The sequence below is a fragment of the Heterodontus francisci genome, chromosome 12 (genome assembly GCF_036365525.1).
Source record: "Heterodontus francisci isolate sHetFra1 chromosome 12, sHetFra1.hap1, whole genome shotgun sequence".
Lineage (NCBI taxonomy): Eukaryota > Metazoa > Chordata > Chondrichthyes > Heterodontiformes > Heterodontidae > Heterodontus > Heterodontus francisci.
The window spans coordinates 20,888,023-20,911,050 of record NC_090382.1 but is presented as its reverse complement, the minus strand read 5'-3'; the positions used below and the strand labels follow the sequence as shown (position 1 = coordinate 20,911,050).

General features: G+C 45.6%; 2 protein-coding genes across 3 annotated transcripts in view; both read right to left on the bottom strand.

Moving 5' to 3' along the window:
- Window positions 1–5,647, bottom strand: part of LOC137375775 (apoptosis-associated speck-like protein containing a CARD) — a 99,909-nt gene extending 94,262 nt beyond the window's left edge. Inside the window, exon 1 of the mRNA XM_068043182.1 lies at window positions 5,559–5,647. The gene's annotated coding sequence lies outside the window, so the exon portion shown is untranslated. The remainder of the gene's footprint in view (window positions 1–5,558) is intronic.
- Window positions 5,648–7,975: 2,328 nt separating this feature from the next.
- Window positions 7,976–23,028, bottom strand: part of LOC137375771 (programmed cell death protein 4-like) — a 49,730-nt gene continuing 34,677 nt past the window's right edge. For both annotated transcript variants that reach the window (XM_068043177.1, XM_068043178.1), the window contains 5 exons: window positions 20,975–21,086; window positions 19,576–19,683; window positions 18,231–18,341; window positions 11,782–11,921; window positions 7,976–8,533 (listed from right to left, as the gene is read on the bottom strand). In XM_068043177.1, coding sequence (XP_067899278.1) covers window positions 8,473–8,533; window positions 11,782–11,921; window positions 18,231–18,341; window positions 19,576–19,683; window positions 20,975–21,086 — 532 coding nt within the window. In that variant the 3' untranslated portion in view covers window positions 7,976–8,472. The remainder of the gene's footprint in view (window positions 8,534–11,781; window positions 11,922–18,230; window positions 18,342–19,575; window positions 19,684–20,974; window positions 21,087–23,028) is intronic.

The following is a 23,028-nucleotide window of genomic DNA, read 5'->3' as shown; positions in this document are numbered from 1 at the left end:
ACCTGAGAATAAGAATTTTACATTTGAGGAGTTAAGGGATCAGGAGCAGATGTAGATTAGTGAAGCATGATGGAACTTTGTGCAGGTGAGGAAATGGGCAACAGAGTTTTGAAAGATAGGGGGTTTATGGACAGTGAAGGAAAGGAGACTCGTCAGGAGAGGACTGAAATAATCCAGTCTGGGTGTGATAAACAACAGCTTGTATTTATATAGCGCCTTTAACGTAATAAAACACCCCAAGGCGCTTCACAGGAGCATTATAAAACAAAGTATAACACTGAGGCACATAACAAGATATTAGGGGAGATGTCCAAAAGCTTGGTCAAAGAGGTAGGTTTTAAGGAGTGTCTTAAAGGAGGGAAGCGAGGCAGAGAGGTACAGGAAAGCGAGGCAGAGTGGTGTAGGAAAGCGAGGCAGAGAGGTGTAGGAAAGGTATTTCAGAGCTTATGACCTAGACAGCTGAAAGCACAGCCACCAATGGTAGAAGGATTAAAATCAGGGATACTCAACAGGCCAGAATTAGAGAGGTGCAGTTATCTCAGAGGGTTGTGGGACTGGAGGAGATTACACAGATAGGGAGGGACAAGGACATGGAGGGATTTGAAAACAAGGATGAGAATTTTAAAATCAAGGGGCTATTTAACCATAAGCCAGGGTAGGACAGCGAATACAGGGGTGATGGGTTAACAGCATTTGGTGCAAGTTAGGAGATGGGCAGCAGAGTTTTGGAATACATCAAGTGTAAGGACGGTAGAATGCGGGAGGCCAGTCAGGAGTACATTAGAATAGACAGGTCTGGAGGAACAAAGACATGGATGAGGGTTTCAGTTCACTAACCTACATCTGCTCCTGGTCCCTTAACACCTCAAATGTAAAATTCTTATTCTCAGGTTTAAACCCCTCCCTTGCCTCACTGTTTTCTATCTCTTTAATCTCCTCCAGTTCTACAACCCCAGAACTCTCCGTTCCTTTGATTGCTGCAATGTTCCAGTGAACATCAGTACAAGCTCAAGGAACAGCATCTCATTTACCGATTAGGCTCGCTACAGCCTGCCGGACTGAACATTGAGTTCAATAATTTCAGAGCATGTCAGGGCCCCCTTTTTATTTTTAGTTTTTTTTTTATGTGTTTATTTTATTTTAGTTTGTTTCTACTGTGCTTGGGGCCAGGCTGTTCAGTTTTCTGTCCATTAATACCCTCTCTGCACTAACGCTTTGTCTTTCAGCACACCATTAACATACCTTTGCTCCATGACTTTCTGGTCAGTTATTCTCTGTGACCTTGTCCTATCAATACCTTCACTTTTGTTATCTCTTGCCCCACCCCCACTTTACTTGCTTAAAACCCTTTACATTTCTAATATCTGCCAGTTCTGATGAAGGGTCACTGACCTGAAACGTTAACACTGCTTCTGTCTCCACAGATGCTGCCAGACCTGCTGAGTATTTCCAGCATTTCTTGTTTTAATTTCAGATTTCCAGCATCTGCAGTATTTTGCTTTTACCTCCATTCCTCTAACTCTGGCTTCATGTGCATCACCCTCTCTTCCCCCTGCATCATTCACAGAAGAGCTGAGGTGGGGCAGAGACAGCAATGTCACAAGTGGAATTAGGCAGTCTTAGTAACAAAGGCAAGTATGAGGTTTTCTGTAGCAGATGAGCTGAGGTAAAGATGGCAGGAGCAAAGTCCCTGAAGGAGAAGCAAGCAGCTTTTGTGAAGCAGAACACGTGGGGTCAGAAGATTAGCTTGGGGTTGAAAATAGAGTGGTTGAGCTTGAGACAGTGGCCAGAGAGGAGGATACTAGTGGTGACAAAGGTACCGTACTTCCCCCAGCATCATCACCCCGCACCCTACTAACCTCTCAAGAAAAAAATCCTCAATTTTTTTGAACCTTGCAAATCCATGTTGGTAGCACTCTTGCCTCTAGTTCAAAAGGTTGTCGGTTCAGTCTCACTCCAGAAAACTGAGCACATAATCCAGTGCTGCACTGTTGGATGAGATGTTAAACCAAGTGTTCCCTCTCAGAATATAAAAGACAATATTTGAAGAAGAGCAGTGGAGTTCCCTGGTGCCCTGGCCAATATCTAACCCTCAATCAACATCACTGAAACAGATTATCTGCTGATTATCACATTGTTGCATTTCCAACTTTCCAACAGTGACAACACTTCATTGATTATAAAACGCTTGGGGATTGCCTGAGGTTGTGACAGGACTTTATAAATGTAAGTCATTTTTCCCCCAATGTTTCCTTATGTGAGTAGGCCTCTGTGAAATGCACTTCTTTGTCAGTAAGAACAAGACCATCCAATCAGCTGCCTCTGCTGCGTCCTCCCTTCCGCTAGCCCACCGGGCCAAACTTCCTCTAAAGCTTCCCCCTACCACAGCCCTGAACTTGTACTTTCCCCTAGTTTCCCTCCTATCTCCCCTCTTGCCCTCTCTGAGCTCATCATGTCCATGTTCTCCTGCTCCCTGAACCCTATTCCCACTAAACTGCTGACCACCCAACTTCCCTTTCTGGCTCCCATGTTAGCTGATATTGTAAATGCTTCTTCCTCTTCAGGTAGGTTTCTGGCTACTTTAAATCATCACCCCTTTCCTCAGAAAAAAAACAACCTTGACCCCACAATCCTTGCAAACTAGTGCCCCAACTCTAACCTCCCTTTCCTCTCCAAAGTCCTTAAATGGGTTGTCGCCTCCCAAATCCATGTCCATCTTACCCAAAACTCCATGTTTGAATTCAACCAATCAGGTTGCCACACCTGCCACAGTCCAGGAACAGCTCTTATCAAAGTCACAAATAACATCCTATGTGACTGTGACCAAGGTAAACTACCCCCCTCATCCTTCTGGACCTGATTGCAGCCTTTGAGACAGTTGACCACACCCTCCTCCTCCAATGTCTCCTCACTGTTGTTCAGCTGGGTGGGACTGCACTAGCTGGTTCCATGCTTATCTACCTAATCATAGCCAGAGTAGCACTTGCAATGGCTTCCCACTCCTGCACTACTACCTCTGGTGGCACCCCCCAAGATTTTATTCTCAGCCCCCCACCTATTTCTCATCTCCATACTGCCCCTCCACGACATCATCCGAAAGCACAGCGTTTGTTTTCATAAGTATGTCGACAACACCCAGCTCTGCTTCATCACCACCTCCCTCCACCCTTCCACCACTAAAACTGTTAATTTCCATCTCTGTAACATCGCCTAACTCCACCCTGCCTCAGCTCATCTACTGCTGAAACCATCATTCTTGCTTTTGTACCCTCTAGACTTGAGTATTCCAATGCATTCCTGGCCAGCCTCCCTCATTCTACCCTCCATAAACTTGAGGTCATCTAAAACTCGCACCAAATCCTGTTCACCCGTTATTCTTGTGCTCATTGACTAACTCCCGGTCAAGCAATGCCTCTTATTTTCATTTTCAAGTCCGTCCATGGTGTTACGACCAGGTGAGCAATGTGTCTAGGGATCTTTGGCTGTCTTCACCTGGTCTTATCGTAACAGCGTTTAATTTTAAACACACTGAGTTTTGAGCTCCCCTTTTTGGGAATCCTTGTTCATAGTTTCCAATTATCAGACAAAGAAATGAGCACAAGCAGGCTTTCTTTGGTTTAAAGCAGAAAGAGGAAACTTATTAAACCTTAAAACTTAAATACTAATATGGTTCACACCTACGGATATACAACACGCCCATGCTAGCATGCACACGCGACATAAACATGCAGATAGGAATAGAAAAGAACAGAAGAAAAGATAAGTAGAACAGTTTGAGTCAATATCTTGTTCCTGTTTCTCGAGCTTGCTGTAGTCCTTGTTTGAAGATATGGTCTTGCGGTTCGTTGGGGCCCAGTATTAGTCTTAAACCTTGTACACGTAGGAAATCTTTCTCTCTTTTGGTTTCACGTATTTTCACAAGATTCAGTTCTGTGGAAAGAGATGAAGCAGGCAGCCAGGAGAGGAGATGCTTTTAGTTCCAGGAGAAGGTCTTTACTCCATGAGCACACAGCTTTTGTCTCTGTTCACATCCCTTCGTTTGGGAGTTCAAATTCAAAAAGCTCCCAGAGTGCTCAGCAGATTAGTCATCTGCCTCACTTGCTTATAACCTTTGACATTTCTAATATTTGCTAGTTCCGAAGAAGGGTCACTGACCCGAAACGTTAACTCTGTTTCTCTTTCCACAGATGCTGCCAGACCTGCTGAGTGGTTCCAGCATTTCTTGTTTTTATTCCTTATATGGAACAGTCTGTTCAACATCCTTTGCTGGAGGTTCAAATTTCTCTGTCACAGCCAGTCAGCCATGTGACCAAAACTGGTCCAACCGCTTCTGTGTATTGGAGGACCAGGGACTGGCTCCCTTTGTTTCCACATTGTCTGGTACTATACAAATGTCCTTCCAGTCAGGGATTGCAATTTTTAAGGTTTTAATGTTCATGTGGTGAAATCATGTGTGCCTCAGTCTTGGCAGCTGGGGTTTGCCTGACAATGGCCGCACTATTACCTATCTCTGTAAGCTCCTCCAGCCCTACAACTGCCCGGGATATCGGCAGTCATCTAATTCTGGCCTCTGGAGCATCCCTGATCGAAATTGTTCCACCATTGCTGGCTGTGCCTTCAGTTGCCTGGGCCCTAAGCTCTGGAATTCCCTCCTTAAACCCCTCTGCCTCTCCACCTCTCTCTTCTTTCCTTTAAAACAGCTCCTTAAAACTTACCTCTTTGACCAAGCTTTCGGTCATCTGTGCTGATATCTCTTTAAGTGGCTCAGTGTCCAAGTTTGCTTCGTTATTGAGTATGAGAGATAGATTATGTTAGAGTTCTCTGAAACACTAGTTCAACAGCAGCTCGAGTACTGTGAACAGTCTGGTCACCACATTACAGGAAGGATGTGATGGTAGTAGAGTGTACAGAGGAGATTTACAAGGATTTTGCCAGGAAAGGAAAATTTTCGCCAGGAGGAAAGTTTGGATAGCCTGGGGTTGTCTTCCTTGGAACAGAGAAAGCTGACGGGAAAAATAATTGAGGTGTACAAAATTATGAGAAGCCTAGAAAGAGTGGATAGAAACGACCTATTTCCCTCTGCAGAGAGGTCAATAACCAAGGCGCACAGATCTGAAGCAGTGTTTTATTTTTCACCCATATGATGGTGTGAATCAGGAACTCACTGCCTGAAAGACTGAAGAGGCAGAACCGCTCAGAACATTTCAAAAATAGTCGGCTATGCACTTGAGGCGCCGTAACCTGTAAGGGGTACAGTCAAGAGCTGGATTGGGTTTTTTGGACTGGCACGGACACGATGGGTAGAAGGGATGTTAAAGGCGCTATGCAAATGTGAGTTGTTGTTGGGACCTTTTTCTGAAGAGTGAGTCGGTTTATGAGGGTCCAAGGTAAGCAGTAAGGAGGAATTAAACCAGCACAAGCCCTCTGAAGCCATCCCATTCCTGTGTCAGCTAAAGTCTATCGCAGAAATGGCAACATTTAAATTCTCTTTAAGCGACACAATGTTTGATCATCGGAATGAATCACCGAGCATACAAACACATATCCCAATGACTAACCTGTCCTGGCTCTACTCCGGCTCCGGGCTCAGTCCGGCTCTACTTCAACTACAGAGGAGCTGCTCTCGGGAAAGGGGGAGGAAATGACATGTGAAATGTGAAAACGGAACTAAAAGCAGCAACGAAGCAGAGAGGGGGAGAGAGAGAGAGAGAGAGTAACCAAGAGAGACCAGGTGAGAGTGACAAAGGGTTAAAACAGGGTAAGACTAACAAAGGCAGAGTGGCAGTATGAGAGTAACAAAGAGTGTCAGGGTGAGAGTAATAAAAAAACAGCAATAAAGGGAGAGTAAGAAAAGTGACAGGTCGAGAGTAGCAAACGAAGAGTAATTGAGTCACAGCAACAAACTGAGAAATGAGGAGTGACAAAGCAAAAGCAACATGTTGAGAGTAACAAAAGTAGAGAAGTAGTGACAAACTAACAATAGCATAGTGCAAGTAGTGGAGTAACAGTAACAAAATGAGGGAGTAATGAAGCAGTGACAAAGTGCGAATAACAAGGGAAAAGTATCCAGGTGATTTATGACTTTACACTTGGCTCCTTGAAGGTTCATTGGGTTATGGTATACTTCGAGATTGAAGATCTATAGGAACTAAAAGCTGGTTTGGCATTTCCAAACCTTACTCCATGTTCAGATATTTACTTGGATGGTTTGACTTATCAAACGTCAAAGAGCAAGAGAATGTTCACCAGAGGGATTGAACTGTTTGCATCTCATTTAATCCGTCACCCAGTGAGAGATTGTGCCTGTTATTATTAGACTCTAATATTGATAGAGGAATGAATTGTATTGGGTTATAGTGATCCCATCTACAGCAATGTTGTAAATGGGTCGCCCATTTCGGACTGAGTGAGGAGAAATTTCTCCACAAGGGAATTCTTTACTCCAGAGGGATGTGGGTGCTCAGTCAATGAGTATATTCAAGACAGAGATTGATGGATCTTTGGAATAGAGGGATTTGGGGATGGGTTGGGAAAGTGGAGTTGACATATAAGTTCAGCCATGATCCCAGTGAATGGCAGAGCAGACTCAAGAGGGTCATATGGCCAACTCCTGCTCCTATTTCTTATGTTCTTAAATCTACTCAGTTTGCAGTGGTGGCTGTCTTAGTTGCAAGTTAATTGCTATATCTTACCATTAACTGTGGCTAGATCTTTGGGATCAGTTACTTTTAAGGCTGACACCGATCTCTCACAATACAATACCTTGATCTAGTTCATGTGCAACTTCTGGTCAAACAACAAATGGGGCAAAGTGCAGATTCTTGAGAGAGGCAGGTTGACTGAAATGACTTCTTGCATACAATCTCACACACAAGACCATAAGAATTAGGAGCAGGAGTTGGCCATATGACCCCTCGAGCCTGCTTCGCCATTCATTAAGATTGTGGCTGAACTTCTACATCAATTCCACTTTCCCACCCTATTGCCATATCCCTTGATTCTCTTAGAGTCCAAAAATCAATTGATCTCAGCCTTAAATATATCCAAAGACTGAGAAGCCACAGGTCTCTGGGGTAGAGAATTCCAAAAACTTCACAACCTGAGTGAAGAAATTTCTCCTCATCTCAGTCCTAAATGGCCAACACGGTGACAGAATTCATCATTTTTAAAAAAATCATTCTCAAATTCCATTCCAGATGCTTGAGCAGATAAATCCAGGCTGGCACTTCAGTGCAGTACTGAGGGAGTGCTGCATTATCAGAGGTACCATCTTTTGGACACGACTTTAAACCGCGGCCCCATCTTCCCTTTCAAACGAATGTAAAAAATCCCAATGCACAATTTCAAAGAAGTGTTCTCCCTAGTGTTCCAAACAATATTTATCCCTCAATCAACATTGTTAAAAAAAGATTATCTGGTCATTATTACATTTCTGTTGGTGGGACCTTGCTGTGCGAAATTGGTTTCTGCTTTTCCTACATTACAACCGTGAGAACACTTCAAGAGTTTTGCTGGTTTTAAAGCACTTTGGGTTGCCCTGAGATTGCAAAAGTCCCTGCTAGTTTTTGAGTTAATCCACCCCCGGCCCTGGGCACAGGCCCTGTAGGCCCATGTGTTAATCAACCCCCAGCCCTGGGCACAGGCCCTGTAGGCCCGTGTGTTAATCCACCCCCGGCCCTGGGCACAGGCCCTGTAGGCCCGTGTGTTAATCCACCACCAGCCCTGGGCACAAGCCCTGTAGGCCTGTGTGTTAATCCACCCCCGGCCCTGGGCACAAGCCCTGTAGGCCCGAATGTTAATCCACCCCTGGGCACAGACCCTGTAGGCCCGAGTGTTAATCCACCCCTGGGCACAGACCCTGTAGGTCCGAGTGTTAATCCACCCCCGGCTCCGGGCACAGGCCCTGTAGGCCTGTGTGTTAATCCACCCATGGTCCCAGGGTTGTTTGGAATTTAAAAAATGCAGACTCTAGTAATAAAATGTAAAGCTTTATTGTCAAGAGGCCATCAAGAATATAAATGCACCAAACTGCAATTACACAGTTGACTTTTCTACACCGCAGTGTGTAACACACCCAGAGTAAAAAAGAAAATTCCCCAATAAGTTTTCCTTTAAAAGACACTCATTTCTAACAGGAAACATTTCAAAGTTTCGCATTCTGCAAGCCTTAGTTCGAAACTGAACTCTCGAGTACTGACTCCCCATGATCTGAGCTAAGATCAAAATGGAGCAGGAGACATACTCCCTTTGACAGCCGAGTTCAAAAGCACATTTTTAGCAAGTTTGCTGTTATTAAAATCACGACAGGAAGGCAGCCCAATTAATTGGAACCTCAAAAGGATTCCTTCCCGCCTGACACATCCTTCACCCCATCTTTATTCTGTGGAACCCAAATGCGACTCTTGCTGCGCCTCAGATACGGTGAACGATCCACTCCGCTCAGGCGCGTCCTTTCCAACTTTTGGGGGCCTCTTACTGGGCAGTCTGCGTGAAGCAGTTCTTCATGTCCTCATTCAAGGAGGGCCTGGCTTCACTGGGGAAGGAAAAGAAAACTGAAGTTACACAAAAAAAGCAATGATTCAACATGGAGTGAAGAAAATAAACAACCTCACAGAAAATAATGAGCTGCGACAATAACAACTTGCATTTATAGAACGCCTGTAAAATAGTAGAAACACCCAAGGCACTTCACAGGAGTGTGATGAAACAAAATTTGACACTAGTACTTACCTAGTTTCCCTTTAAATGCCTCTACGCTATTCACCTCAACTCTCCCTCTAGTGAGTCCCACTTTTTAACCACTCTCTGGGTTTCTCCTGAATTCCTTGTTGGATTTATTAGTGACTATCTTAGATTCGTGATTCCTAATTTTGGACTGCCCCATAAGTGGAAACATCTCCTCTACATCTATCCTAAAATTCTGTCATAATTTTAAAGACTTCAATCAGTTCACCCCCTCAGCTTTTTCTTTTCTAGAGAAAAGAGGGCCAGACTGTTCCATCTTTCCTGATAGTTAAAAGCTTTCAGTCCGAGTAATCCTTGCCAGTCTTTTCTCCGGTTGAGCAACAGTGTGAGGTGCCTGAAGAATCCCACTCCATCATGGGGCAGCCCAAATGATGGCAAATTAACAGACAAGAGAAGCAATCTCCAGTAACTTCTGTTGCCACACAACATTGAATGAAATACAGCCAGCTTGCTATGGAATCTCTGGCTGCTGAAGCCCGCATACATGCCTTTTGTCAGCTGCAGACTCAATGATTTCAATGCTCTCCTGGCCAGCCTCCCATAGATCAGCCTCCGTAATCTTCAGTTCATGCAAAACTCTGCTGCTGTATCCTAACCCACACCAAGTCCTGTTCACTTATCACTCCTGTGCTTACTGACCTACATTGGCCCCTGGTCTGACATCCCCTCAATTGTAAAATTTCTCATCCTTGTGTGTAAATCCCTGTGGCCTCACCCCTCTTTCACATTGTTACCTCTTTCAGCCCTACAACACTCCGCAATCTCAGCATTCCTCCAATTCTGGCCTCTTCTGCCTCCCCAACTCCCTTTGCTCCACCACTGCTGACAATACCTTCAGGTGTCAATGTTCTGGGATTCCCTCCCTATACATCTCTGTCTCTCTACGCTCCTTAAACCCACCCCTTTGAGCACACTTATAATCTCCTTATATCTTCTTATATGGCTCAGTATCAATTCTTTGTCCAATTACACTTCTGTGAAGAGCCTTTGGATATTTTACTACATAAAAGGCACTATATCAATGCAAGTTGTTACTGTTAGTATATAAATTAAAATAGAGGACAATGGAATATCAAACAAGGATTTTAAACTTTCAGACTCTAATATCATTCACGAGGAGGTGGTCTGCAAAGCTTTGGTTTGGGGCCCACTACATTTTACTTGATGATATATCCTTCCTGCGGTGCAGTGCCCAGAACTGAATACACAACACGAGATCGGATCTAACCAAGGCCCTGTCCCCAAGTGAAGAATAACCTCCACGCCTGGAGGTAAAGGCCACCATACCATGAGCTTTTTTGGTTGCTTTTTGTGCCTTCCCACTAGCTTTTAGATTTAGGTTCTTGGGCCTTTTAATTTTCAATGCAGCCGCTCCCGCCGTCCGCACTCTGCGTGCTCTTTTCAAGGAAGCCTCTCCCTGCTCATAATTAGGAAAGCTAATAGAATGTTATCGTTTATCACGAGGGGATTTGAATACAAAAGTAGGGAGGTTATGCTTCAGCTATGCAGGGCATTGGTGAGACCAGATTTGGTGTACTGTGTACAGCACTGGCCTCTGTATTTAAGGAAGGATGTAAATGTGTTGGAGGCAGTATAGAGAAGGTTTACTAGACTAATACCTGGAATGGGCAGGCTATCTTATGAGGAAAGATTGAACAGGCTAGACTTGAATCCGCTGGAGTTTAGAAGAGTAAGAGGCGACTTGATTGAAACATACAAGATTCTAAGGGGTCTTGACAGGTGGATGTGGAAAGGATGTTTCCCCTTGTGGGAGAATCTCAAACTGTTTAAAAATAAGGGGTCGCCCATTGAAGACAGAGATGAAGAGAAATTCTCAGAGTCATGAGTCTTTGGAATTCTCTTCCTCAAAAGGCGGTGGAAGCAGAGTCCTTGAATATTTTTAAGGCAGAGGTAAATAGATTCTTTATAAGCAAGGGGGTGGAAGGTTATCAGGGGTAGGTGGAAATGTGGAGTAATCAGTTCAGACATGAACTTATTGAATGGCGGAGCAGGCTCAAAATGGTCTACTCCTGCTCCTAATTCATATGTTTGTATGTTTGTAACTTCTTTGTTTCTATACAGCTCTTGGTGATACCAAATATGTGTTATAATCACGAAATGTGAAAACAAATAAGCAAACAAAACTGGTTTAGCTCTGGTCTCTGTATTAACGAGATATTGAAGCACTGGAAAAGGTTTACTAAGATATCACCAGATGGGAACCACAGCTGATTTTTTGCCACTCTAGCCCAGACATACTTAAACCAATTGCATTGCTTTAAGTGCCACCCAGGCTCTCAACCACCTCAGGAGATTGAAGTATGACTTTTTTTAAATTCATTCATGGAATGTGATTCTCACTGGCAAGACCAGCATTTGCTGCCCCATTCCTAATTGCCCTTGAGAAGGTGATGGTGAGCTACCTTCTTGAACTGCTGCAGTCCATCTGGTGCAGTTACACCCACAGTGCTTTTAGGGAGGGAATTCCAGGATTTTGACCCAGTGACAGTGAAAGAACGGCGATATATTTCCAAGTCAGGATGGTGTGTGGCTTGCAGGGGAACTTGCAGGTGGCGGTGTTCCCAGGCGTCTGCTGCCCTTGTCCTTCTATTTGGTAGAGGCCACGGGTTTGGAAGGTGCTGTCCAAGGAGCCTTGGTGAATTGCTGCAGTGCATCTTGTAGATGGTACGCACTGCTATCACTATGCACTAGTGGGGAAGGGAATGAATGTTTGAAGTGGATGGGGTGCTGATTAAGCAGGCTGCTTTGTCCTGGATGGTGTCGAGCTTCTTGAGTGTTGTTGGAGCTGTATTCATCCAGGCAAGTGGAGAATATTCCATCACACTCCTGACTTGTGCCTTGTAGATGGTGGACAGGCTTTGGGAAGTCAGGAGGTGAGGTACTTGCCACAGAATTCCCAGCCTCTGATATTGGGACCTTCCTGGGCTCAGACATACCCTGAAAGATCAATTTCATGGTGTTGAACTCCTCAAGTGCCAGCTCCCCTCTTAACAAACGCTCTTTTTCATATCCTACCGTTTAGGGCACTGATCCTGGAGCGCTTTGGTGATGACTCCTTGCTGGTGACAATGGTCCACAAAGCACTTCAGAGTGCTGTAAGAGTTTGGCACATCTAGACTGATGTCTGGCATGGCATCAAACACTCGCGTGAATCCCTACCAAAAAACAATGGAGGAAGGGAATAGGAAGATGCGTCTTTAGTAAGTTAAGGATAGAAAGAAAGAGTTGTATTTATACAGATCCTTTCACAACCTCATGACGGTCCAAAGTGCTTTACAGCCAATGAATATTTTTGAAGTATCGTCACAGTTACAAAACACGGCAGCCAACTTGTGCAAAGCTGATTCCCACAAACAGCAATGTGACAATAACCAGATAATCTGTTTTAGTGATGTTGTTTGACAGACATATATTGGCCCAGGACACTGGGGGAACGCCCCTGCTTTTCTTCATAATAGTGCCATGGGGCTTTGTACATCAACCTGGGAGGGCAGACCAGAGAAGGATGTAAATGCATGGAGGCAGTTCAGAGGAGGTTTACTAGACTGATTCCTGGAATGAGCGAGTTGTCTTATGAGGAAAGGTTGGACAGACTGGGCTTGTTTTCACTGGAGTTTAGAAGAGTGAGGGGAGACTTGAATGAATTATATAAGATCCTGAACAGTGTTGACAAGGTGGATGTGGAAAGGACGTTTCCCCTTGTGGGTGAGTCCAGAACTAGGGGGCACTGTTTTAAAATTAGGGGTCACCCTTTTAGGACAGAGATGAGGAGAAATATTTTCCTTCAGAGCATTGTGAAACTTTGGAATATTCTGCCTCAGAAGGTGGTGGAGGTGGGGTCATTGAATATTCTTAAGGCGGAGGTAGATAAATTCTTTTTAGGCAAGGGAATCAAAGGTTATCGGGGGCAGATGGGAGGGTTGAATGGCGGAGCTGGCTTGAGGGGCCGAATGGCCTACTTCTGCTCCTAACTCGTATGTTCATATGTAATGTCTCCTCACAGCACCTCTGAACGCAACACTCTCTCAGTACTGCAACAGGAGTGTTAATCTGAATTGCGTGTCTCTGGAGTGGAACCCTCTCCCTTCCATTATTAGACTTCTCAGCTATTTTTTGCAACAGTCCTGGTCAGATCATGAGACTAATCTTGGCTTCAGTGGAAAGTCACCCTGCTTATCTACCAGGGTTTGCAACTGAAAGAAAACTGTGCAGCTGAGGCCTATCATCAGGGACTGCAGGCAGGAGCAAAAGGTCCATCACAAGGTTACATGGAGAGACTAAAGAAGCTAGAATTGTTCTCTTTAGACCAGAGGAGGAAAAGGATCATAGGATAGGATCAGATCATAGGAAATCGGAGCAGGAGTAGGCCATTCAGCCGGTCGAGCCTGCTCCGCCATTCAAACAGATCATGGCTGATCATCTACCTCTACGCCACTTTTCCCCAATATCCTCATATCCCTTGATAATTTCAGTCTCGAATATGTTCAATGATTGAGCTTCCACAGCCCTCTCGGAGACAGAGAGAGAGAAGAGCACAGCCCCAGGATCGGAGGTTTAAAAGCGCGCCAAATCAAAGTCAGAGACCAGAGACAGAGCAGAAGCAGAGGTTGGGAAAAATCAGTGACATCAGAGTGATGTCACAACCAACAGAGAGAGCAGGGAAGAAGCTACCTGTTTGGTGAGTATCTGGTAAGTGATTAAGGGCCTTTCTAATCCTAACGTTTAAAATAGGTAAGGACTTTGGATTGTAGTGGGTAGTGTTTGGAGTAGAACAAGGCCCCTAGCGTAATTAGTATTTTTTAATTAAAGGGAGTAACTAAGTAATCTAAAGATAAGTCATGGCAGGAGATCTCACACTCGTGATATGCTCCTCCTGCGCTATGTGGGAAATCAGGGACGCTTCCAGTGTCCCTGACGGCCATGTGTGCAGGAAGTGTATCCAGCTGCAGCTACTGACTATCCGCATTATGGAGCTGGAGGTGGATTCACTGTGGAGCATCCGCGATGTTGAGGACATCATGGATAGCACGTTTAGTGAGGTGGTCACACCGCAGGCAAATGCTGAAAAGGCAGAAAGGGAATGGGTGACCACCAAGCAGAGTAGAGGAAGGCAGGTAGTGCAGGAGTCCCCTGTGGCCATCCCCTTCTCTAACAGATATACCACTTTGTATACTGTTGGGGGAGAAGGCTCAGGGGAAAGCAGCAAGAGCCAAGTTCATGGCACCATGGGTGGCTCTGCTGCACAGGAGGGAAGGAAGATGAGTGGCAGGGCGATAGTGATAGAGCATTCAATCACAAGGGGAACAGACAGGCGTTTCTGTGGCCGCTAAAGAGACTCCAGAATGGTATGTTGCCTGCCTGGTGCTAGGGTCAAGGATGTCTTCGAGCGGCTGCAGGGCATTCTGAGAGGGGAGGGTGAGCAGCCAGTTGTCGTGGTACATATCGGTACCAATGACATAGATAAAAAGGGATGAGGCCCGACAAGCTGAATACAGGGAGTTAGGTCGTAAATTAAAAAGTAGGACCTCAAAGGTACTAATCTCAGGATTACTACCAGTGCCATGTGCTAGCGGGAGCAGAAATAGCAGGATATATCAGATGAATACGTGGCTGGAGAAATGGTGTAGCGGGGAGGGATTCAGATTCCTGGGACATTGGGACCGGTTCTGGGGAAGGTGGGACCAGTACAAGCTGGACAAGTTGCATCTGGGCAGGACCAATTTCCTCAGCTAGTGCTGTCGGGGAGGGTTTAAACTGGAATGGCAGGGGGATGGGAATCTGAGCAGGGAGACAGAGGAAGGGAAACAAGGATAGAAATGAAAGACAGAAAGGTAAGAAGCAAAAGTGGAAGGCAGAGAAAACAAGGGCGAGAAACAAATGGAGCAATAGTGCAAAATAAAGCTAAGATGACTAACAATGTTAAAAGGACAAGTCTAAAGGCAGTGTGTCTTAATGCGCGTAACATTCGCAATAAGGTCGATGAATTAACAGTGCAAATAGATATTAAAGGTTATGATATTATTGCGATTACGGAGACATGGCTGCAGGGTGACCAAGGATAGGAACAGAACATCCAGGGGTATTCAATATTTAGGAAGGACAGGCAAAAAGGGAAAGGAGGAGGGGTAGCATTGTTCGTAAAGGAGGAAATCAATGCAATAGTGAGGAAGGATATTGGCTCGGAAAATCATGATGTGGAATCTGTATGAGCGGAGCTAAGAAACACCAAGGGGCAGGAAACGTTGGTGGGGGTTGTCTATAAGCCTCCAAACAGTAGTGGAGATGTAAGGGATGGCAATAAATAGGAAATTAGAGACACATGCAATAAGGGTACAACTGTAATCATTGGTGACCTTAATCTACATATAGATTGGTCAAACAAAATTAGCAATAATACTGTGGAGAAGGATTTCCTGGAGTGTGTACGTGACGGTCTTTTAGACTAATACGTTGAGGAACCAACTAGAGAACAGGCTATCCTAGACTGGGTATTGTGCAATGAGAAAGGATTCATTAACAATCTTGTTGTGCGGGATCCCTTGGCATGGTAGAATGATAGAATTCTTCATTAAGATGGAGAGTGAAGTAGTTGAATCCAAAACTATGGTCCTGAATCTAAATAAAGGAAGCTACAACGGTGTGAGGCACAAGTTGGCTATAGTAGATTGGGGAACTTTGTTAAAAGGGTTGACGGTGGATAGGCAATGGATAATATTTAAAGAACGTGTGCCTGAATTACAACAATTATTCATTCCTGTCTGGCGCAAAAGTAAAACGGGAAAGGTGGCTCAACTGTGGCTTACAAAAGAAATTAGGGATAGCATTAGATCCAAAGAGGAGGCATATAAAATTGCCAGAAAAAGCACCAAGTCTGAGGATTGGGAGCAGTTTAGAATTCAGCAAATGAGGTCAAAGAGATTAATAAGCGAGGGAAAATAGAGTACGAGAGTAAACTTGTGGGGAACATAAAAACTGACTCTATAAACTTCTATAAATACGTGAAGAGAAAAAGACTTGTGAAGACAAATGTAGGTCCCTTACAGTCAGAAACGGGGGAAATTATAATGGGGAACAAAGAAATGGCAGAAAATTTAAACACATACTTTGGTTCTGTCTTCACAAAGGAGGACACAAATAACCTCCCAGAAATGTTAGGGAACCAAGGGTCTAATGAGAGGGAGGAACTGAAGGAAATCAGTATTAGTTAAAAAAAAGTGCTAGAGAAATTAATGGGGTTAAAGGTTGACAAATCCCCAGGGCCTGATAATCTACATCCCAGAGTACTAAAAGAAGTGGCCCTGGAAATAGTGGATGCATTGGTGATCATCTTCCAATATTCTATAGACTCTGGAGCAGTTCCTACAGATTGGAGGGTGGCAAATGTAACCCCACTATTTTAAAAAAAGAGGGAGAGAAATAAACATGAAGTTACAGACCAGTTAGCCTTACACCAGTATTGGGGAAAATGCTAGAGTCTATTATGAAGGATGTGATAGCAGAACACCTGAAAAGCATAAATGGGATTGGACAAAGTCAGCATGGGTTTATCAAAGGGAAATCATGCTTAACAAATCTACTGGAGTTTTTTTGAAGATGTAACCAGTAGAATAGATAAGGGAGAACCTGTGCATGTGGTGTAGTTGGATTTTCAGAAGGCTTTTGACAAAGGTCCCACATAAGAGATTAGTGTGCAAAATTAAAGCACTGAGAATTGGTTGACAGGCATGAAACAGAGGGTAGGAATAAATGAGTCCTTTTCCGGGTGGCAGGCAGTGACTAGTGGGGTACCGCAGGGATCAGTGCTTGGGCCCCAGCTATTCACAATATATCTTAATGACTTGGGTGAGGGAAATAAATGTAACATTTCCAAGTTTGCAGACGACACAAAGCTGGGGGGGAATGCGAGCTTTGAGGATGCAAAGAGGCTCCAATGTGATTTGGACAAGTTGGGTGAGTGCGCAAATGCCTGGCAATATAACGTGGATCAATGTGAGGTTATCCATTTAGTTGTAAAAACAGAAAGGCATATTATCTGAATGGTGAGAGATTGGGAAAGGGGGAGGTGCAATGAGACCTGGGTGTCCTTGTACACCAGTCGCTGAAAGCAAGCATTCAGGTGCAGCAAGCAGTTAGGAAGGCGAATGGTATGTTGGCCTTCATTGCAAGAGGATTTGAGTACAGGAGCAAGGATGTCTTACTGCAGTTATACAGGGCCTTGGTAAGACATCAGAATTTTTGGTCTCCCTATCGGAGGAAGGATGTTCTTGCCACGAAGGGAGTATAAAGATGATTTACTAGGCTGATTCTTGGCAGGATTGACGATTGAGGAGAGATTGGGTCGACTAGGCCCAAACTAGACTTTAGAAGAATGAGAGGGGATCTCATAGAAACCTATAAAATTCTAACAGGACTAGACAGGCTAGATGCAGGGAGGATATTACCAATGGTTGGGGAGTCCAGAACCAGGGGTTACAGTCTCAGGATACGGGGTATGCCATTTGGAACCGAGATGAGGAGAAATTTCTTTACTCAGAGGGTGGTGACCCTGTGGAATTCTCTATCGCAGAAGGCAGTGGCGGTCAAGTCATTAAATATGTTAAAGAAGGAGATAGATATATTTCTTAATGCCAAAGGGATATGGGGAGAAAGAGGGAACATGGTCCTGAATTAGACGATCAGTCATGATCTTTTTTGAATGGTGCAGCATGTCCGAAGGGCCGATTGGCCTACTGCTGCTCCTATTTTCTATGTTTCTATGTAGAGAGTTCTACAGATTCACCACCCTCTGAGTAAAGAAATTCCTCCTCAACTCAGTCTTAAATGTCAGCCCTGGCAAACAATTCCTCAGTGACCAGCCTTATGTATTAATGTGCAGCTAACTGGAAGATCCTGGATATGTTGTCAGTAGCGCCATGGAAGGATTCGGAGGCAATCACTTTCACAGCCCCTGGAAATCCGTGGCATTAAGGGAAGAATGATTAGCAGTGTTCAAAGTTACGAAGGGCTCTGATAGAATAAATAAGGAGAAACGGTTTCCAGTGGCAGAAGGGTCATTGACCAAAGGACACGGATTTAAGGTGATTTGCGAAAGAACCAGAGTGGAGTGGAGGAGAAATCCTTCTACACAATGATTTGTTATGATCTGGAATGTACTGCCTGAAGAGGCAGTGGAAGTAGATTCAAAAGTAACTTTCAAAAGGGAATCGGATAAATACTTGAAAAGGAGAAACTTGCCGGCCTATAGGGAAAGAGCAGGGGAGTGGGACTAATTAGGTAGCTCTTTCAGAGAGTCGTGACTGGCCCAATGGTCTCCTTCTGTGTTGTATGATTCTATCAGAAGGTGACTGAACCAATGAAAATTCAGATGTTTGACTAGCCCTTTGATTTTCAATTTATTTTGTTTCCAGTGTTCTTCCCTTGTGAGCAGAATTGTTAAGATGCTGAGGTGTATTCAACAAACTCACCCGGTTCATCTGGTCGAGAGTAACAAAGCCAGACTCCCAGAAACTCTTCAGGAGTTTTACAATCAGGTCAGAGGCATTGCCATTGTTGGATTCAAGAACCATCACCACAGCCTGCAGAGTATATTAGAGGATACGGTCAATAAGGTCACAGCAACACTGAAAATGACAGGGAAGGGGCCAGGGGCAACGCCAAGGCGGCGGGGGCCAGCGAGTGACAGAAGGCAAAAATACTACGGATATGGAAACAGAAAATGCTGGAAATACTCAGCAGGTCAGACAGCATCGGTAGAGAGAGAAACAGAGTTAATGGGCTGAATTTTACTAGCTCGCTGACAATCTTAGGGGCGAGCTTCAAGGATGACGGTCTACACGCGCGGGCTTTATTCTGCGGAGCCGCCACAATATTATATGTGGCGGCTCATTTGGATGACCGGGGTGGACCACCCCCCATGATGACGTGGAGGGCCGGGCGATCCACCCCCAGCAACGGCGTCCGGCACCACTACACAGGCGCCATTTTTAAAGGGCTTATAGCCCTAAATGGCAATTTAAAATTTTAAAGAAGCAGTGCATTTAAAAGTGTTAAAAAATAATTTTTAAAAAATCTTTCCAGCCTCTCTCCCACCCCCCCCCCCCCCCCCCCACCAATAGCCTTACGTCATTCCTGCCCTCTTCCCCCCACCCCCTCAAATACTTAGCTTCCGGACTGACCTTTCCCCCTCAACAGATTTCAGAAACTTTTACCTTTACCCTTTACCTCTTCCCGTCAACCAATCAGGTAAGTTTGACCCCACTCCCCCCCCACCCCCCATACAGAAATACTGACCTCCCCCCACCCTGCAACCCCCATCCCTCCCCACCAGCGTCCTGCATCAGATATCTGGTTGGAGATCCAACGGCGCAGGAGTGTCAGCCACCGACTGTAATATCGGAGCGGGATGGCCATAGGGACAAGGTAAGTAATTATTCCATCATTTTAATGTTTTAACATATTCAAATGGATGTCCCGTCGCCAAGCAGTGGGGGCGGGGGCTGTCAGCACAAGGCCTCGCAGCCGCCAGTAATATGGGGCAGGGCCTTCCTGGTGTCGAAGGGGGTCCGATAAGATCCACCCCAATGTTTCAGGTCGATGGCCTTTCAACTTTCCACAGGTGCTGTCTTACCTGCTGAGTATTTTCTGCATTTTGTGTTTTTATTTGGGATTTCTAGTATTTTGCTTTCGTAAAAAAAATTGTGAAGGGGATACAGCTGAACCTCTGATTTATGTGCATCAGCAGATGGAGAAATGGAGGAGGGGGACGGGGTTGAAAGGGCAGACCATCTGGCGAGACAAAGGGTAACGTACCTCATAGACCAACTCGTGGTGAAAGTGGGGAACCTCCAGGTTCTGCAGGCAGAGCCCGGCTTCAGTTGTGTCTGTAGACAGCAGGTATTCCTTCAGCAACAGGTTCATCTGGTGAAGAGTTGAAAGGATTACTGCTGCCCCAACTCCTTCCACTACTCAGTGTGCATAGCAAAACTTCCATTAAACAGATCAGTACATGCTCCAACAAAAGAAAGAATTGCATTCATATAGCACCTTTCACGACCTCAGCGTGTCCCAAAGTGCTTCACAGTCAAAGAAGTCCTTTCGCTGATGTATAGTCACTGTTGTAATGTAGGAAATACCACAGCAAATTTGCACACAGCAAGATCCCACAAACAATGTGATAATATCCAGACCATCTATTATAGTGATGTTCATTGAGTGATAAATATTGGCCTGGACACTCTAAAGAACTCCCCTGCTTTGAATAGCGCCATGCAAGTTTTTACGTCTATCTTATAGGACAGACGGGGTAGCGGTTTATAAATGGCAGCTCCAATAGTGCAGTCCCTCAGACTGTCAGCTGAGATTTTGTCCCTGGACTGGGACTTGAACCCACAACCTTCTGACTCTGGAAGGGGCATGTTACCAGCTGAACCACGGGCAACTGCCGTTAACTGTGCACAAGCTGGCTGCCAAGTTTGCCTCTGCTATAACAATGATATCCTTCAAGTGTAACTCCTTGACGGTGAAGGTGCTTTGGGACATCCAGAGGACGTGAAAGGCGATGTTATAAACTCAAGTCCTGTCTTTCCAACAGTCTCACAAAGGCTGGATTTAAGGAGTTACTGGATGCAATAGGTCACAGTGTAAACACTACAAATGATTTGTCTACCCTTGTAATATGGAAATCCAGTTCACGTGGTCAAAATAGGACCCCAACTACCATTTTAGGTCAGAGTCCACACAGTTCACACTCTGACCGATTCCGCTGGCTGTATAAGAGCCCAGGGTAAATGTAAAGGGTCTGCAGGAACAGAACTATCTAGGACAGTATTATATCTAGGCCACAGCTGAGCCAGGAGCCTCCATGGTCACACGCCCTCCCCAATAGCTTACCTGTCTGGCCACCATCCTGGTGCCCTTGTGAGGCCCCAAACAGGCGAGCTGTGTTGGTAAAGCCTGTTTGGCTCTCTGCAGCTCGCCTGTCGAATTCATATTCGTTTCGAGGTCTCAAAATTGCAGGGGGGTGGTGGGGGGGAGGCCTCTTTGCAGCTGGAACCCGTGAAAACAGCCCATACTGCCACTGCCCTCACCAGCAACCACCACCAACCCCCACCCCACCCCTATGCCTGCAGCCAGCTGCACCAATTTTCCCATTCTACTGGCAGGATGGAGCTGAATCGCCCCCCCACCCCCCCAGTGATTGCCGACTTGCCTCTTTGACGAGCTGCTTCACGGGTCTCAGGCCACCTCCGACTCCCCAGACATTGTCCAGACGCATGCCTCGCTTCATGTTCAGCAGCACGGTGGCCTTGTCCAGCGCCACACTAATGGGAAACAGGTACAGAGGTCAGCGGGGGCACTGTCAATACTCCAAGCCTCTCCGTTGTCAGAATGTCAGTCATGCAGAGCGATGGGGGGAGCGTTTAGAATGACATGCAGAGGGAAATTGTAGCCTCCAAAAATGGGTGGGTTTGGGTCAGGTCCGAGGTTTAAAACTAAAAATCTGAAACAGGAATGCAACCCACCTCAATTCCCCCCCACTTCCGATTTTAATGGAGGCAAAATGAGGGGTGGGCCATCAATCCATTCTATCAATAAGGTTGCATGCTCTCATTTTATTTTTTTTATTTTATTTATTTAGAGATACAGCACTGAGTCTGTGCCGACCAAGAACCACCCATTTATACTAACCCTACAGTAATCCCATATTCCCTACCACCTACCTACACTAGGGGCAATTTACAACGGCCAATTTACCTAGCACCTGCAAGTCTTTGGCGGTGGGAGGAAACCGGAGCACCTGGCGAAAACCCACGCGGTCACAGGGAGAACTTGCACACTCCGCACAGGCAGTACCCAGAATCGAACCCGGGTCCCTGGAGCTGTGAGGCTGCGGTGCTAATCACTGCGCCGCTGTGCCGCTAACAGTGATTCTGTTATTAAACCACAGTCAGCTGGTTTTCTCAGGCTTTGGGAAACCCGGCAGCTGCAAGGTGGTGAGATGGGCTGACTCCATGAGATATGTATCTTTACAGCACCAGTTTTGGGCCAGGAACAGCAATGGTGTTCCTTCCACCCCTACCTCCAGCATTCCAGCTGCATCTGTTCCCTCCCGAGCACCATCGGATCCCTCCCAACCACCACGTGCTCCCCCCAGGCACGCCTACGCTGCCATGATCCCCACCCTGCATAGAGACCAGACGTCCCTAGGCCACCCATCCCCACTAACCCTACCTGCTCTCAGCTCAGCTGTGGCCTTGTGCTGCAGGCTTTCCCACCCGTCAGGCCTCTAGTGTGTCAACTAGGCTGACTGCATTTCCGGTTTTCCCAACCTCAAACTAGCCACCACCACCACCGTCTGTTTCCACCCCACCCCCCATCCCCCACACACCGACACTTTCCGCGCACAGAATTTGCCTCCAAGCTAATATCCAACCCTTAGAATCACAGGATCTAATTCACCTCATCTACACTCTGGTTCTTTTGCCATTTATCTTAAATCTGTGCCCTCTGGTTACTGAGTCTCCTGCTAGTGGAAACAGATCTCCCTATTTACTCTATTAAAGCTCCAATTTGAAGACCTCTATTAAATCGCCCCTTAACCTTCTCTGCACAAAGCAGAACAATCCCAGTTTCTCTAATCGCTCCAGATACTACTCCCCCAAAGATGTTGGAGCGTAGTGAGAGATCAGCCTGTTAGCCGGGATCTCTCCTGGTCAAGCCGTTTGAGAGGAAGGCAGATCTTTCAGCCATTGCTGACAGTGAGGCCTAGCTTGAGCTGTCTGTTACTATGGTGATCAGCATCCTGGTCAATACAATCTCCCCTTGATGTGCCAATGATTGCAGGAGAGCACAGCCCTTTTTTAATAGTGAGGTCATGGCTCAGCGTTCCCAATGAAGAGAGAAATATTTTGCTTTTCATTTCACACACGTGGCCTCAGTCCACACTCACCAGTTGGACACCAAGTGCCCTAAACCCACAAGTTACAAAATGCTGAACACTATTAAAGCTATAAGCTGCTCCCACAGAGTATAAAGGCAGTTAATCTTGTTTCCTTCGGCCCATCATTGGTGGCTGTTCACCTAGATCCTAAACTAAACGTCTCCACCTCTCAAAGACACTCCTTTAAACATACATCTTTGACCAAGCGTTTGGTCACCTATCCTGGTACCCCCATAATAAAACCAGAAAATACTATTAGTCTTTTTAATTGCTTGCGGTACCTGACAACTGGCTTTTCATGATTTGTATCACTGATCCTTGAA